This window comes from Pinus tabuliformis, chromosome 9 (assembly GCF_031772625.1).
Source record: "Pinus tabuliformis cultivar Carrire ecotype Pingquan chromosome 9, CPIR1, whole genome shotgun sequence".
Lineage (NCBI taxonomy): Eukaryota > Viridiplantae > Streptophyta > Pinopsida > Pinales > Pinaceae > Pinus > Pinus tabuliformis.
In genome coordinates, this window is record NC_142307.1 from 1,272,981,270 (window position 1) to 1,272,999,730 (window position 18,461).

At 39.8% G+C, this 18,461-nt stretch overlaps 1 protein-coding gene across 2 annotated transcripts in view; it reads left to right on the forward strand.

Annotated features, from left to right (window-relative positions):
• Nucleotides 1-6,349: 6,349 nt before the first annotated feature.
• The window catches only part of LOC149153194 (protein PHOSPHATE STARVATION RESPONSE 1-like), a 119,238-nt gene continuing 107,126 nt past the window's right edge, over nucleotides 6,350-18,461 (forward strand). The window contains exons 1-5 of one of the 2 annotated variants that reach the window (XM_089438634.1): nucleotides 6,350-6,636; nucleotides 6,883-7,725; nucleotides 7,909-8,134; nucleotides 8,240-8,316; nucleotides 8,462-8,501. In XM_089438634.1, the coding sequence (XP_089294760.1) occupies nucleotides 7,057-7,725; nucleotides 7,909-8,134; nucleotides 8,240-8,316; nucleotides 8,462-8,501 (1,012 nt within the window). In that variant the 5' untranslated portion in view covers nucleotides 6,350-6,636; nucleotides 6,883-7,056. Of the gene's footprint in view, nucleotides 7,726-7,908; nucleotides 8,135-8,239; nucleotides 8,317-8,461; nucleotides 8,502-18,461 lie in introns of both variants that reach the window. The other variant, XM_089438633.1, reaches the window with a different exon arrangement.

Here is an 18,461-nt window from a genome sequence, read left to right on the forward strand (position 1 = left end):
AGTAGATCCGAACAAGGTTCGGACCATCACGCAGATTCCCCATCGAATGAACAAGAAAGCCATGCAATCGTTCTTGGGGAAGATCAAATTCTTTGAAAGTTCATCTCTGACTATGCTCAGATTGTTAAATCGATAAGGGAGATGATTAAGAAGGACACAGTCTATAAATAGGATAAGAGGGAAAAGGACGTATTTGTCCATATCAAGCAAGCTATAGCAGAATAACTTGCGTTATACAACCTCGGCTTCGGTAAAGACTTCTTGCTCTACACTTTCACTTCAAACACTTCTCTTGTTGTTGTGCTAGCTCAGAAGGATGGGTTGAATAATGAATGGCCTATCTCCTTCATGAGGGTGAGTATATAAGGGCTAGAGCTCAACTACCTCATTGTGGACAAACAAGCTTATGTAGTGTACAAGGTAGTAAAACACTTCATACCCTATCTGTTGAAAAATCGTTGTATTATCTTTGTTCAACACCCATCAGTAAGGTCACTGCTCATTCAACAAGAGCTAGGTGAAAGGAGGATGAACTGGATGACCGGATTACAGGAATATGATCTTGAAATCAAGCCAGTTGACACCATCAAGGGTCATGGTCTTTGCTAATTAGTAGCAGAAGTAGTCAACACAAAAGAGGAAGAAGAAGAGCTCGTAGGATGGGAGCAAGAGATCGAGATGTACAACGTTGAGCGAGCCTCCTCCACTTCGGACATAAACTCTTGGTACACAGATGTGCGCTAATACCTTGAGCGAGCCTCCCCCACTTCGGACATAAACTCTTGGTACACAGATGTGTGCTAATACCTTGAGCATGGCACTGTGCCCTCTCATTTCTCTATGTGAAAAAAGAAGGCACTCCAACTCAAAGCACTATCATATCAGTTGGTGCATGGGTTGTCTAGGAAGCACCACAATGGAATATTTCTTAGGTGTTTGGAGGCACATGATTAAGAACAGGTGTTACGTGATCTCCACGACGAACCAACTGGGGGACACTTCAAAGGCAACACTACGATGCATAAGGTTATGTGGGTCATATTTTACTAGCCTACATTATTCAAGGATGCTCATGCCTATGCCTGCAAGTGTCCAGTCTGTCAAAGGTGTGCTGATAGAAATCAGAAGTCAGTAGCCCCGTTGCAACCCTGTTGTAGTGGAAGAATCGTTTGAACAGTGGGGCTTGGATATCATTGGGGAAATGTTCTCGCACTTATAGAAGCAACACCGCTATATCTTAACAACTACAGATTATTTCATGAGGTGGACAGAGGCAGTTTCGCTAAAATAGGTAGACGATTAGGAAGTCATCAACTTTCTGCAGCAGAACATCATCTACAGGTTCAATGTTCCTACATCACTTGTTTTCTATAATGAAACATATTTCTCATCGCTAAGACTTTATGATCTTGCATTGGAAAATGATATTATCTTGAAACATTCTACTAATTATATCCACAAGGGAATGGTCTTGTTGAATCCACAAACAAGAACCTCATTTGTATAATAAAAAATACCATATTCTCTAAACAACGAAACTGGCACTCCGCTTTGGTGAACGCCTTATGAGTTGACTGAATCATTCCTAAAACTTCTCTGAACACCTCCCCTTACTTCCTAATATACAGAAAGGAAGCCATCCTTCCACCAAACATCTACTTGACCCCTCTCCAACTGTCCCAAGAATCCTACGGCAATCCATGTCTTCTGGTTCAGTGTAGGATGGACACTTTGCACAAGCTACAAGAAGAAAGGCTGAAATCCAAAAAAAAAAATTCACTTCACCAGAGTCGTATCAAGAGATGGTTTGATAGAAATTCTGCAGGGAAGAATACCTTTAGTGTGGGTGACTTAGTCTTGAAGTGGGACAAATCCCACGAGGACAAAGGAAAACATACTAAGTTTCAGTCCCTGTGGATTGGTCCATACACAGTCCACGAAAGGCTTGGCCAACACACATATCGTCTTCAATCACTTGACGGGAAGATTGATTCCCTTCCTGTCAATGGACAAGACTTAAAACAATATTTTCGATAAATATCTGGGGCTACACCCCACACTATGTACATAGTATTTTTTTGTTTGTTGTTTATGTATTTGCTTCAGTTTTGCGTTGTTTGGTCATGTAAATAAGTGTTGTGCCTTACTGTGTTGTGGCTTCTAAGTGTGTGTGTGGCTGAAGTTCAAAGAGTCTTGTGACACTGCAATGCTTGGCTAGGCTTCTATCTGTCTTCCTTTTGATCTTTTGGCCGATGAAGTTTTGACAGAAAATACAATCCATCTGTAAGGAAAGTTTTGGTCCAACCATGAACCTGTGTCTAGTTTGGAAACTTTATGCCTATACTCAGTTTTCTGCTTTGGTGTTTTCAAGCCTATCCAACTAGTAGAAATAGAGAAGGGGAAAAATCTAAATGAATAAACCTAAATCATAGGTCTTCATATGATTCTCTGAAGGAACAATCTTTCCTTATCTCAATAAGTCGAGATCCCTCTTCTACACCAAAATAAATAAGTGTCGATGCACAATTCTCTTTAAATAAATAAATAAAGGCGAAAGAAGAGAAAGGCTTCCTGCGTAGAGAGGTGAAGCAAGCAACTCCACCGGGGTATTGTCTAGGCTCGCTGGAAGTGGAGAAATGTTTGTGTTCCTATGTGACTCCACTGGGGTACTGTCCAGGCCTGCTGGCAGCGGAGCAACACTAGAGATGAAAAACTATACTATGAAAATCTTAAGCTCGCGAGCTAAACTACCCTTCCCAACTCGAAACATTATGATTATGTTGAATTTTATGTTGTGTTCAAATGAGAAGGTATAAAGGGGACCATGTCTGCCCATGGGGTAAGTGGGGAAGCCAAATTAATTTGCATGATGAATCAATACTCCCTAAAGAACCAAGGCCCTGCACAGAAGAAACTAACCAAGACAGAGAAGTTGAAATTCAACCAATGTGTCGCCAAGTGTTGTAGTGGTTGCAAAACCCTCCAAAATTTTGGCTTGCACTCAAATTTCAGAGCCTTCCTTGGTATTTCCCTTGATTTTTGCAAACACTTAAGCTCATTTCACGAGCTTTCCCCAAGTCCTTTGAACCCTTTTTCTTGTTGGATTAATTGTCGTCTTTTGGCATGTTTGACTAATATGTCATGTTTGTGAACCTTTTCTGGTGGTTTTGAAGGTTGGTCTTTGTGTATACGAGTTGTCCTAGTCATGTAAACACCTGTCACACTCATACACAAAGTCTTGAGCATTGTCGCACAAGTGTCGTCACGGTCATCCAAAGGTCTATCTCAAGTGTCACACTTGTCGCTTCTTGTCATGAGATAGTCACACAGAGGGTAATGATTTGTCTTATTGTTCTGGTGGTCTATGTTGTCATGTCATCAAAGTATTCTAAGTGTGTGATCACAGTTCAATTTTATCACGAACCTATCTTCCTCCCGCACCTAGCCATTTTCGGAAAATATTCCCGACCGGGCAACTCAGCGTCACCAAGCCCTGATTGAACTGTGCACTATGCAGTCTCAACCCTCATTGATGTGACCTTGCTACCTGGAACTATGCAGTGCACAATAACTGTCCTCTAGGGTTTTTGTATTCCCAATCCCAGAACCCAGCAACCTTCCTTGACCCCTAGAATTGTGCAGTTGTGCCTCCCAGTCCCAGTCTGCCTTGAACTGCGTACTTCACACATTCAGTCCTCAAGCTTTTCCCTTGCCTACTGGAACCCCGCAATGTGCAGAGAGCCCTGCCTCCCTTGGCCTCCAGAACTGCGCAGATGTGTCCTCTAGTGCCCTCCCTCAGCCGGAGCTCATTAACCTCAAGAACTGCACAAATTTGTCCCCCAGGCCTCTCTGTTGCCAGTCCCCCTTACCTCTGAAAATTGCACAAAATTGACTTCTCAGGGCCTCATCTTACATCATCCACTGTTGGCTTGAACTACACAATCTTGACAGCCAGTGGCCACTACGCAATTTCTTTCCCCAGTGGGGACTGTGTTGTAAAGTTCCTCAGTTAAGCTTGAGCTGCGCTCTACGCAGTCTCAGTGATCAAGCTCTCTCCCTGTCACCTGGAATTGCGCAATGCATAGTTACTGGGCCCTCTCTACCAGTCTATCACTTGTCCTGGGCTTAGTTCATGGATAATAATGCATTATCTTAGACTAGGGAGTTTTCAGATTGATGTCGTCCTGTCATGGGTGAATCGCAGGAACATGTACACTATCAAGTCATGGCGAGATGATGAAGAAGGAGAAGAAGGAGGGAAGCATGCCTGAAGACTCACTTGTAGCTGAATAGACGGGTGGACCTAACAAGGGCAAGCAAAAGGAACACAAGTGTGCAACCACTTTCTAAGACCGAAGATCGTTGAAGACCCCGTATCATCAAGCTATGCAGAGGAGAAGAGAAAACATACCCAAGAACACATATATCACTCAACAGTAATAGCGGCTTGACATGGCCACATCATCAAGCCAATCCATGTCAGTAGTGTCATGTCAAGTCGTGTCATGAGTTGTCATATGCCACATCACTATTGTGGGCCATGTATATTGTAAATCAAATGTATTGTAAAGTGGAAGTCCAATGGACACAGATGAATATGAAGAGTCATGTAAGTTGAAAAGTCATTGGAAGTTGAACAATCATGAGGGTAGTCAAAGAGTCACAAGGCACAATCATCACCCCCTTGGGTTATATATACCCCCTCATTGTATGAGCAAAGGAATTTTCACCTTGGCTCCTCTCGCAAGGCATTAGAGAGACTGGCTAGTTCTTTGAGGAGCAAGGAGTGGCTCCAATGTCCCACTACCGGGGCTGGTGATTTACCATGTAAATATGTATCTTAGAACTTTTGCTTGATAACAAAAGCATTTTAAGGCCAACACATTCTTCCTGCATGACTTGTGAATGTTTGTAAGACTATTCTGTGAACATTTGTATTTCATGTTTACTTTTGCATGTACTAAGATAGTTGAACTATTTTGGTTATTTTAGTGCTTATTTTTTTGAGAATGTGCTATAATGGTTGTTACTTCTGTCTCATCCTTGTGGACTATTCCGTAGGATACTAGACAAACCTTTCTTTGCTTATCGGTTATAACAACTGTCACATCCGTTGTGGACTATTCCGCTGGATGTTAGACGAATCTTCCCTTGTTCATTGGTTGTAATGACTATCGCATCCACTGTGGACTATTCCGCTGGATGTTGGACAAGTCTTTCTGGTTCATGTGTGTCTCTTTGTGGGTGGTACTATTACCTCTCACTTAGAGGCTATATTTTCTCCCCCCCTTTTGTAGTAAGAGAACCTAGACACAGTTGCGCTACACACTCACCTTGCTATTGCATCACTCTCTTGTGCTGACAGCTAGAGCCAAGGCAAATATTTAAGAATTTGACAACCGAACCTTTATACTGAATGAGACTCCTACACCAAATAGTGTGAAGTCAGTTTGAGACTTCATATCTAGAAAGATCTCTTGAATATTAACGAGTCCAACACCATCAACATTATAATTAAAGAAATTAATAAAATTCTTTCCTGCCACATATAACATAAAATAATATCTCAAACAACACCTTAATAAAAACTCTGATATTCCAAAATCTATTCAATTCCCAAAGGACTATTCTCTTTATCTCTTCTCCACATATGCTAGTTACCTTTTCATCCTAACACTATATATTAAATATAAAAAATTGTCATTATCAAACTTACAATTTTTAAATTTATTTTATCAATATTATTTTTTATATAACCTTAAATCAAATTAAAAAAAAGGGACGTTTGTGAAACCATGTTTCATATTACCTTATATAAAATAGAAAACAAAAAGCAAAATAAATAAAACACTCACAAACCGGAAAAGTAATACCAATTACATAGTGCGTCTAAATCGGAAAAGCAATAACAAGGAAATAGTAATAAATTAAAAAAAAATAACAAATTATAAATAGAAAAACGATAACCAGTCATAAACACACTTAAAAATCGTAAAATTTAAATAATGAACTTAAAAAACGACAATAATTAAATTACAGTAAAAATTAAAACACTACAACGAGCAGTAAAGCAATATTAAAAAATAATAAAATAATAGAATATATAAAAGTATTCACACTGATTTTATTTTATTTAGTTACCAAAACTTTATATATTTATTAAGTATCACCTTCCCCGAGAAACGCCTCCCTTTAAAACCTTTTCCAATATAATAATTTAAAGAAAAGAAGGTAATATTGAATTGCATTTCCAATACAGTAAAATAAAGAAAGCTACTTTTAATCGAATACTCAAGTGCAAATACATACACAAGCAGCTATTCCAACCAGGGCCCGTGACCGGGGTTAATGTGTTGGGTTAGCGTATTGTCATTGCTGATGAGATTGCCCTCGAAGTCACGGGTTCTATTCCCGTAATTGCACCACCATACGCACACGTAAGGATAATCTCCTACGCAGGTATACGAATACAAAGTACTGTCGTCTCTGTTAGCATTACCTTCAATCGGAATGACGCAGTGTCCTTTTTTCCTCTGAAACCATCCGAGGATAGTACGTCTGTTTAGTTAAAGATAGAAGGACAATTTGGTAGACAGAATCGCGCTGCAATTCAAATTTTGCGACCGGCCGTCCAAGGTAAACCTCTGGAAAAAATGATCGGCTTTTTGAGCGGAAAATGTTATGGATGGCAGACTTATCTTCCATTCCAATAAAATTAAAATCTGGGGGTTTGTGATCAATGGAGAAAACAGGTCTGAAAAAAGATCATATGAATTGCTTTGTGCATGAAATATATGCAATTGTAACTTTTATATTGAATTGACTTTTGAATCCAAGTTCAGAAGGGCGCCGAAGTTATTTTCAATGCTGTGATTATTGCAGTGTGGAAATAGGTATGCTGTTCGTTCCGTCCTTGTTTTAGCGAGGGTTCAACATAACTCCACGTTTTTTAGATACCCACGTCGTCACCTTGGCTTGGGAGGTCTGCACAATAGAATTTTTTTTAATCATCGCAAATCATATCGATTTTTTTTCATCATCGTCGTTCACCCTGTGATGAGAAGGCAAAAGCTACGGGGATTAAGTTATTGCGAAGGAAACACCATGGTCAGTCTCAATTCCTTTCCCGCTTCTATGGCTTCTGGTGAATCATGGAACCCAGCATGTTCTTCGCATCTGCTGCCCCAAAATCTTTCTCCCAATTGCTTTATGCCTTCAGATTACTCTGTTTTTCCATCCTCATCTTCTGACAAGGAACTGTCTAATTCCACCTTCGTTCAGACAAATGCCAGTTCGCATGTGATTATGCCAGGGTCGACGACCTTATGTACCAATCTTCAGTCTTCCAAGCCTATTACTTCTCAGCAGCAGCAGCCTCCTTTTGACAGTTTGCCTTTAATATATCCACCGTCGAAGAGTCCAGTTCAGTCTCAACAATCTGGGGTTTGCGAAGCTGCATTCTTAAGGGATTCTACTAAGTCCAATAGTCAAGATGTAGGATTGGGGGATCTCTTCCATGATTTTCTTATCTTTCCTCCGAATGGTTTAGAATGCAGCCAACCCCTTGAGAATATTGATGCTAGTCGAATTGCCCCTCAATATGATCCAAATCAAAGTGAATGGCACACATGGGCGGATAAACTTGCTTCATCGGATGATGCATTGTGTGCTGGTTTTTGGAAAGAGCCCGCGGACGTCAACAACAATCCAAAAACTGGGCTGAACGTAAGCACCTTCTTTTTCCAAATTCTGGAGTAAACAGTCATCTCTTTGACGTTGGCATCAGAAGTTGAGCGCAAGTTATATTCAGTTTTAGCTAGCTGATGCTGTCCTTAGGTTTACTAATTTTGGGGACTTATTAGATTGGCTTCAATTGTCGATGGTTCTTTCTCTTTTGAATTTGTACAGACAATCAATCAGACATCAACTGTTTCAATTACAAATGTGGGATCGCACCAGACACAACTACAGCCGCATCTTTGCCAACAGATTGCTGCCCCCACAGTAGGTACTCATCTGGCTACCACTCCCACAGCATGTGCGACTACAACATCCAGTAAGACACGATTAAAGTGGACCCCAGAGCTCCATGAGCGTTTTGTGGAAGCTGTTAATCAACTTGGTGGTGCCGAGAGTGAGTAATTCAGGAATTTCAAAAGGCCAAAGTTTTAAATCATGAATCCCTTTTATAAATTCTAATCAAAATCTGTATTCTTTCTGCACTGTCGCTTGCGTCTAGGAGCCACACCAAAAGGGGTTTTAAAGTTTATGGACTCAGAAGGGTTGACAATTTATCATGTCAAAAGTCACCTTCAGGTTTGTTTCAAAAAGGCTGGTTTTAGTGTCTAATTTCGGTTCAAAAAGGCTGATTTTAGTGTCTAATTTCTTTTATCACATTTTCACAATTGTTTGACTAATAGCTCTGTTGCTAGTTCTAATTTCATTGTTATTTAACTTGCAGAAGTATCGGATTGCCAAGTACATTCCAAAGCATGCGGACGGTAAATTGAAAGTCTTTTTTATTATTAAAATTTCTATATACATTAGGAGCAATGCTCCATTTGATTTTGTACTAGTTATATAAAAATTAAGGCGTGTATGATGGAATCGAGGTAGGCATCTTCATTGCACTTTGCAATGTGAACTTGTCAATTATTGTTTTTCAGAGCGTACATGCACAAGGAAAGAAGAGTTAAGTGGTACTGTAAACTCTATTGCTTTCATCATATATTTACAATACAAAGTTTATGCCAAATTTGGACTGATGCGTATAATGATTATTCTCAGGTTAAAAATAGGAAAACTCAAAATTGGTCTGACCCCTCTAAAACTGTCACTCACTTCAAACTTTAACCCTTTGTGACCATTTTATTTACTTTTACACCAAACATCGCCCTAAACTTTTGAAACTCTTTGCAGGGTGCTGAGACCCTTTCCTGAGGTGCATGTCCCTAGTGCAGGGTGTGTGCATATATACTAAGCACTGTGCTGGGTGCATCTATCTTGCATCCAGGTGTGGATGACACACTCCAGATTGACCCTGACAGCATTTAGGGTACATGCCCTTTTATGAGGATGCCCCCATCTCTGTTATGGGGGTTGTCAACTCTCTTAACATGTAGTCTGCCTCTGGTGATTCCCATAACAGAGAGTTCTGCCTATGATGACCCCCATAACAGGGATATCTGCCTATGATGACCCCTGATCTGCTTTTCCTATATGGGATCACAGGAAGTTCTCCCTATTACTGGATTGATTGTCATTACTCAGTGTCAACAAAATTAAATTTTTTCTAGGGATATAGTATATTATAAAATGTAGTTTTTTCATGGAAAACATCCTCGTGAAACTGTCCTGGTGCTTCCTCACATTCCAAGGATGGTGGCCAGTACAAATGCCACCAGTGTACAAATCTAACCTAGAGTGACTCTACTGGACTTGAACTCATGACTTCTCAGTGATCTCTGCATTGAAACTCATTGTTCAAACCAAATGAGCTAACCTACTGGGTTAATATATGCATCATATAATATCCAAGCACTAGATCCCCAAATAAAAACCTCCAGGTTGCTGAAACGTGGAGCAGAGCAAGACAATCGGGAGTGCCATTTTTTAAAAATCCTTAGGAGCAGAGCGCACACACACATATATAAACATACACACATACACACGCATATATATGTGTGTGTATATATTATTGCATTTATATAAAAAAAACATGCATGATGCCAAATTAGTTGCAGACTATTTGTACAACAATGAAGATAGAAATGGCATCCATAATACGTTAATGATTAATCATTTGAACATCAACCATCTAGAATCTAGATTCTATCAAATACAGACAAACGCACAAAATTTTAAGCCATAAAATAGAAATTAAACCATTAATTTATGGAATGAAATAGGTTATATAGCAACTGTCAACAACATGGCCAAATAGTTCTGTTTAATAGCCATATACACACCAAAATATGAAGACCGAAAGGTCCAAAACAATAAATTGAGCTAGTTGCTAAACACCTCTCTACAGAACAAGTGTTCACCAATTGTGAAAGCATCCATGTTTCTAAATGTTGTAGCTATGGGGTAGCACTGCCATGCATGTTCCACCACTGCTGGACAAGCAATGTTGCACGATCATTTTTATCAAGATCCTCATCATTAGTATCATCCTTCATTCCTTTTTTTTCTTTTCCGTTCTTTGCCTCTACCTCAATCCTCTAAGGACATTAATTGACACCACCCAATTTTGATGAAATTATCCAATCCAAGTCCTAAAATATGGTGGAAAAAGCTTAACATGACCGATCATTGATTTTGGTTTGAGTGAAGGGTACGTTTTTGTGAAGGCCATGACAAAGGGGTTCAACACTCAATACCACCGACATTAGGATAAATACATGGGTTGGTACTATTGATTAAATGGCAATCACATACCCTCATACATGATAGAACCCAATGAGAATGTCACAATCCCATCAATCCTGAAATCCTGAAAATTGTTAAGTCTATTGAATTTTGAATGGGTTATGGAATACTACTTTCTCCAGATTAAGTCTGATGAGCTTGAAATCGCTCTCAAACATCTTGAAACAATTAATGGTAATATTAAAAATTTAAGTAAAATGCCTTGTACTTTAAGAATTTAATATTACAGTTAGGAAGCATCCAGGGAACGCCTAGGGTGTGTCTAGGGAGCATCTAGGGAGCATGGCTAGAGCATGATTGCAGCATGGTTCCAAGCTTTGGGAGAGTCCTTGCAAGCGCCACGATCTCAAATTGACAGGGAGTGTGCCCAAAGTGTCTTGAACAAGGCTGCTTGGAAGCGAGAGCGGGAGCAACAATTTTAGAAGCCTCTAGGTTAGGAGCGTTTTCGGGAGCATTTTATATATAATATATATTTTTATATATTTTGATGCATATATGTTAACAAAAGCATGTAGAATGATGAATTAGTTATTAAAAACATAGAAACATGAATTAAACCATATAACTTCAATCATCTAGTAGTTATAATCTTCATCAACCATAGGTCCACAACATTTTGATTCTCATCAACCTTAAAGTTTCAAAGTTCAATATAGAACATATGTCATCAATACTTGTAACCATTAGCAAACAATAACAAAGAATGTCAAACATGAAATAAAATGTTTCACAAAGCATCATATTCATAATTCATTACCAATGAGTTATAATTGCCAACTTCAAACTTCAAACTTACATTGTCATATATTGTTTATAATAAATATGAAAGAGTAAATAGTTATAAAAAGTACTAGAAGGCACATGACCTCCATGCAATGCTGTAGATGGAGGTGGTGGCAAAGCTGGTGCAACTTGAGCCTTGCTAGTGGATGGGGATGGGGGTGGCATTATTATTGATGTTGTTGCTACTGTTTGATTTTGTCATCCTCATCATCCAAAAGCTCTGCTTCCAACTGTTCTAAATATAAGGCTCCATCCTCCAAATTATCCTCCTCCAGGTTGTTGTCCCAAGTGATATATGCTTTATCAAATCGAGCTCACTCACAATAATGTGTCAACAACCTCAAATTGTAGTGTACCTAAACCAATCTTTTTGCTCGGTTTTCATTGAGGCAATTTCTTTTGACATTGTGGATGAATCTATAGGTGCTCCAACACCTCTTTGTAGAAGAAGTATTAACCACCTGCTAAAGGACCTTCAAATTTTGCCAAAGGTCCCCTAAAACCATACATGTTCCACCATTCAACTGGATCCAATCTATCTCTATCATCGACTGCATGCAAAGTACCAAAACTTTCTAGTTTGACTGGAGTATTTGCTTAATTCTCCACACAATCTAGCACACTCCTCCCTGTCAGGGACCAACTTGTCTAATGCTAGCATGTACCCTTTTTGTACATGTCAGGATCTGTATAGGGTTTTCTCGTAACCCCATCCCCAGGTGCAGGCTTGGCCAACCAAGATGGAGAGTAGTATTTTGGCGTAAGGACATATGCCATTATGCTAAGGCATGGAGTGGAACATTAAGATTATCCCACCTTTTGACCACATGTTTGTGAATATGATCATACAAGATGGCATCTTTCAACTGAACAATATCTTTGATTTGCCCTAGCATGCTTTACATCTACTCATACACCACCCAATCGCTGGTGCATTTGTATCTGCAAAACGAATCATGTTATAAATGGGCTTGGTGGACTGCAAAACATACTTCACACTTACCCAAAATTGACCATCAAGAACAGTGTCCTCCACCTCCTGAAAATCTTCTTTGTCAGATGCAGTTGCAGCCTTATCCTTTAATACCTGCCATGATTCACTTGATACAATGCTAGCCGATGCCTCTCTTACCTTCAAAAGGTGCTTGAAAGTGAGGTAATAGCTAACAAAGCTAGTCATTGCAATCTTCAATAGTTCCAACCTTGAGTGATTGCGGAAAAGGCAATGGGCATTGTTATGGTTGGTAATAAATCTTATCGTGTACTTGCCTCTCTTGCACAATGAACCAATGCATGTGTATTCAAGCTCCTTTATCTTAATAATGTCATGCATCAAAAGGTTCATTTTGTGAACCAAACACCCAAACCAAAACATGTTGGGGTATCCATACTCAATGATTGCTCCTGCTGTCTTACAATTAGAAGCATTATCAATAATGACTTGGATGACATTGTATGGCCCAATAGTTTCAATTGTTTGAATTAATGGTCGTATAATGCTCATGTCGGTCTTGAACTTATCCAGTAGTCATGAGATGAAAGGAAGAATGCACCAGTAGCAGACACACCAAGAACACTTATCAATGGCTTTCCTTTTACATTTGTCCAACCATTAGATACAATGGATACCCCATATTCATTTCAAGCATTTGTGAATTTACCCAGAGCATTTTTGATTTTGGCTTTTTCTTGATGAAGTCCCATGGTTCTAGCTTTGTCATACCCAGGGTTCTTGTACCCTTTAGGGGCATCATTGATGGCAATAACCATTTTATATCAATAAGGTGAGCGATGAACATTGAATGATATGCCCCATGCAAAGAGAAACCAATAAACTTTTGCATCTACATCATCCCTACAACCTTGATCAAGGAGTTCTGATATTGTTCTATGCCTTAAAGGGATGTCTGTGCCTGTGGCTGTGAATCCACTACCATGGGTGGATGGAGTTCTTGTTTGACCACTGAATGCTCTATGTGTGCTAGTGGCCTCATGTTCAACCTTTGATCTTTTTGATTTGTATTGTGCTTCCTCCTCTTCTCTTATATATTTGGCTCTTTGTTGTGTTGGCACATTTGCATAGGTTTTGATTGCTATTGGCTTATTTCCATCCCATGGCCCTTTCCCACAAAGATGATTTCTCGCACGATTATATGAACCTATATAAGTAGATTTGCAATGGGGGCATATAAATTTAGTGGTTCCACCCCCTTTCCCTCCTCCAAGCCTTGTAACATATTTCCACAAGGGTGTTTGGTCTATTTTGGTTTTCTTTCCATCATCATCTTCACTCCCAGTATCCTCCTCCTCCTCTTCTCCACTACTACCCACTTCTTCATCATCTTCATCACTTCTTCTTCTTCTATTTCCCAACAACACCATCATAGCCAAAAATGGAACCAACAAGATAAGGCTAAGCCATAATCCCATCATGTTTGTTGAAGCTTGAGATTCTTGCTTGCAATAAAATGAGGGAGGAATGGGAAAGAGTAGGAGAAGAGAACATCTAGATTCTAGTAACTAGTTTCTACTTCTAGATTTGATAGATTCATTCAACATATAAAAAACACAAATGTTACATGGAAAAAAAACAAGAATGGGATTAGACCCTACCTCTTTGGCTCTCCAATGGTGGTGGCAGCCTTCAATCTCCCAAGCTCTCACAAATGACAACCTTCAATCTCCCTCGCAAGCTCCCACAATCATATCTTCTCAATCCTCTCAAATCTTCTCCTCAAGGCCCAAGCCCTCTCAATCTCTCTCACAAACTCATAAAATGGTGTTACACAAAATATGTTACATCATTTACTAGCTTTAGCTCTGCAACTCAAGGGTTTCTGAATCTCTGCGCAACTACCAGCTTGATTTTCTCTAACGCGCCCCCATGGGGGTGAGGAGGCCTCTCTTTTCGCAACGTCGTGGCCGGTAGATCGAATTCTCAACTAGCTTGAAAAACTAGCACCTACAATAATGGGAGAAACCCTATAGATCCTACTTCCATCATGCCAATGATAGGGAAGGAACATGCAACAACTGTTCTAGCCTCTGCCTCGGCCAAGCAATCAAAGCTAAAAAATCCCCGTCTCCCACAACTAGTTGATACCCCTCTTCTGGAAATCCCGTCGGAAAAAGTAAGGGCCATGGTGGAACATATGCGGGAACATGCGATAATTTGTAAATTCGTTGGACCTTGGCCACCTAAACGCCTTCTTCCTCAATTGGATTAAGAAGAATTGGGAGTTGAAGGGGGATATGGAGCTTAAATTAGGATCCCAAGGATTCCTTGCAGCCACATCAAATCGTGACTGAATTTTCCAAGATGGTCCCTATTTCATGAACTCCGCAGGGCTGTTCATGAAAGCTTGGGTCCCAAGATTCAACCCAAAAAAGGAGGATTTCTCCTTTGCGTCGTTCTGGATCTGCCTTTATTCCTTACCTTAGGAGTTTTGGGACCCAAAGATTCTCAAAAACATTGGCAACAAAATAGGATGCTTCGTGATGCTCTCAGACGTAACGAAGAAAGGGTGCTACACTTCATACGCTCATTTGTGTGTCTATCTGGATATTTCCAAGCTGCTTCCTTCAAGCATTCATCTGAGCAGTGAGGATTTAACCAGGGAGAAATCAATTGACTATGAGCGAATTCCATTTCGCTATCACCATTGTCATGAATACATACATCTCTTTAGGGATTGTCCAACAAAAAACACAACCAACAAAATCTACATGCATGGTCATCTATCAAGAAGAATTTACCATAGTTACCAATAAAAAGAAAGCAAACTAAAAAACCATAGAGAGTAATGCAACAATTGTAAATCTGGAACAAAACCGCTACACAGTTCTACAACATATCACCGACGAAGGTGCAACAACAAATGCTGATGCAAAGCAACAAATCCCACAATCAGAGCAACTACAGGTAGAGGCAGCCTCAGGTAAACCAACCTCTAAAGAACCCTAAGAGGACAATGAAATGGAACACAATGCTCAAGACCCTCTGGACGTAGAGGAAATGGAAGACATGGAGCTAAAATATTTGGATCTACAAGTGTTAGCAGAAGAATGGTTAAAGACTCTGCATGAATCTCGAAAGAGCAAGTCCAAATGGTCACGCGAGCATTTCTTTAGCATCAAGATCTTTTTCTTCAGTAAGATCACAATTCAGGTACTCCCTCCCCCTCGCTTCTTCGTCCTTTGCCCATGGAGTCAAAAGAAATGATCCTACGGATCATTTGAATGCCTCATAAGACCCCAAAAAGAAAGATAGGAAATCAAATTGTCAAATGAATAAGGAATTAGGAGATCGTCTAGTCAACTCAAGCAGGGTTGCACCAATGCATGTCATATTTCACCTCACTTCTCAACCCCAATGATTAATATCATTACCTAGAATGTGCGGTGTCTTAATGTTAAACCCAAACAAAGACTCCTAATAACACAATTCGCAAGGAAAACACTGAATATATGGAAAAATAATGCATTCTTAGCCCAATGTGCCCAAAGAGCCTTTAGAGGCATTGCCATCCTTTGGAATCCTACCACTGTTACTCTCAAAGACTCCTTTTCCCTTCTGAGAATCCTTACTGCTTGTTTCCATCCCATTGGTTCTTCTCAATCTGGGTTCATCTCCAATGTCTATGGTCAACTCAGGCAAGAAATCAAACTGTCAACTGAATAAAAAAATTAGGAGATCATCTAGTCAACTCAGGCAGGGTTGCGCCAATGCATGTCATATTTCACCCCACTTCTCAACCCCAATGATAAAGATCATTACCTAGAATGTTCGGGGTCTTAATGGTAAACCCAAACAAAGACTCCGAAAAAACAAAATTCACATGGAAAACCTTGACATCCTGTTGCTTCAGGAGACCAAATGCTCCTTTGAAACCCTTAATCAAATCCTTAATCATATGAGGAAAAATATTGCATTCTTAGCTCAATGCACCCAAGGAGATTTTAGAGGCCTTGCCATCCTTTGGAATCCTACCATTGTTACTCTCAAAGACTCCTTTTCCCTTTCGAGAATCCTTATTGCTCGTTTCCATCCCATTGGTTCTTCTCAATCCGATTTCATCTCCAAGGTATGGTCCTTAATCCTCTACGGACAATAAAATCTTCATTCAACACCTCACTACATCTGCATAACTTGTGGGAGCTGATTGGTGGATCCTAGGAGGGCACTTTAAAGTCCTTTGATCCCTTTAGGAGAAAAAAGGGGGAATTTAGTATCTTGAGGAGGAATCCCACCTCTTCAATGACTTATTGATAAGCCAAACCTGGTAGACCTCAATACATATTACTGCCAATGGCACTTTCACTTGGAATAATAAACGAGGGGGCATGGCTTAGGTTGCCCCTAGACTTGACAAATTTTTAATCTTTGAATCTCTCCTTCTGTCTAGCATTAATTTTGGGGCCTCCATCCTTCGAAGCCATGGTTCCAATCACTGGTATGTTGCCCTCTTATTCAATTAGTCCTTCTCACCCCAGAACAAACCCTTCAGATTTGAGGCTTTTTGGCTTCGACACCTTGATTTCATCTCCAACATGGAATTGTGGTGGCAGTAATCAACTGCTATCTTTGGAAGTGTCATGTATCGGTTTTAACAGTGACTGAAATTCATCAAGCAGAAGCTCAAAGATTGGAATGTTCAAAGTTTTGGGAACTTATTCAAGGAAAAACAAAAACCGGAGCAGGAAATGGCCTTTGTGCAACAATAAATTATACAGGACGGTTTCTCTAAGGAATTATCCACCAAGGAAACACGTCTTCACTTTCAGATTGAGGAATGATTGGCCTAAGAAGAAATCCTCTAGAAACAAAAATCTAGGGTCCAATGGCTAAAGGAAGGAGAGAAGAACACCAATTTCTTTCATAAATCCATGGTTAACCACAAACAACAAAATCATATCCTTTGCATCCAGAATAACCAGAATCAAATGGTAGAGGACCACAAAAACATTATCCAAGTCATTCAAGACCTCTTCCAATCCCCACTCACAAAACCGATTGCGGACAAAAGGCCTTTCATTTCGGAAATTACAATTTTTTTCCCAAAATGGTGTCTGATGATTAGAATGCTCTCCTTCTCAAAGAAATTTCCATGCAAGAAGTAGAAATGATAGTCATGGAAATGCCGAGGGAAATCACCAGGTCCGGACGACTTCACCGCTGAATTATATCAGGCCTGTTGGAAAATTACGTGTTAGGACATTTGGCAAATTGTGGAGGATGCATGGCTCTCTGCCTCCCTCCTTTCAGCCTTTGATGCCACTCTCACTGACTTAATTGCCAAATCTTCCCAAACCTCGTTCGCCCTTTGTAAAGTAATTTACAAAGTCATCTCCAAAATTATCGCCAACCGCCTCAATCCCCTCCTCTCTTCCCTCATTCCCCTAAGCAAACTGGCTATGTGGAGGGACGACAAATCTTGGACAATATTATTTTGGCCCATGAGTATATCCATTCCATTCTCTTAAGTCCTCTAAATCTTCGAGAATGATCATGAAGCTAGATATGTCCAAGGCCTTTGGTGAAGTTAGCTAGCAATTTATTTTCCATATCCTAACTGCCTTTGGATTTGGCGAAAGATGGATTCATTGGATTATGGCCCTCATATCCAAGACCTTCTTTTCTATCGTGATAAACAATTCCCCTTCTACAACCTTTACCCCGTCTCAAGGCATCATGGAAGGTGATGTCCCCCTATATTTTCCTTCTCATTGTCGAAGGTCTAGGGCGAACTATTAGTGTAGCACTTCATCAAGGATAGCTTAAAGGTCTTTCGCTGGGATCCTTCTCTCATTTATGTTGAAAATGTAACTAGTATCAGTCTTCATAATTGTTGTCTAGCTCATGACATGATGTAATTCATATGTATTTGTTAAAAGAATAAAAGAAAATTATTGTAAAGGTAAAGGTAAAAATAAAAATTATGTTTATAAAGCATGGGTTTCATGCTTATTCTATTATGTTTCTAGGTCTAAGCACCCTTTGTTTTCTCCTAGGGTTAAGTCATGAGTCATTGTCATTGTCCTTATTTTCTAGACCCTTATTGGGCTTTTTGTATCAAGAAAGAAATTTCTATTTGTGTCAAAAATGTAAGTTTACCCTCCTCCACTAGGTTGGCCTCAACTTCCATCAAGTCGGCCTCATGAAGGGAACTCGACCTCACTCAAGAGACTATAAATAAGTAGTGCATTCGGCTTATTGTGCATCCAACCTAGTGAAGTTCGATCTGCAA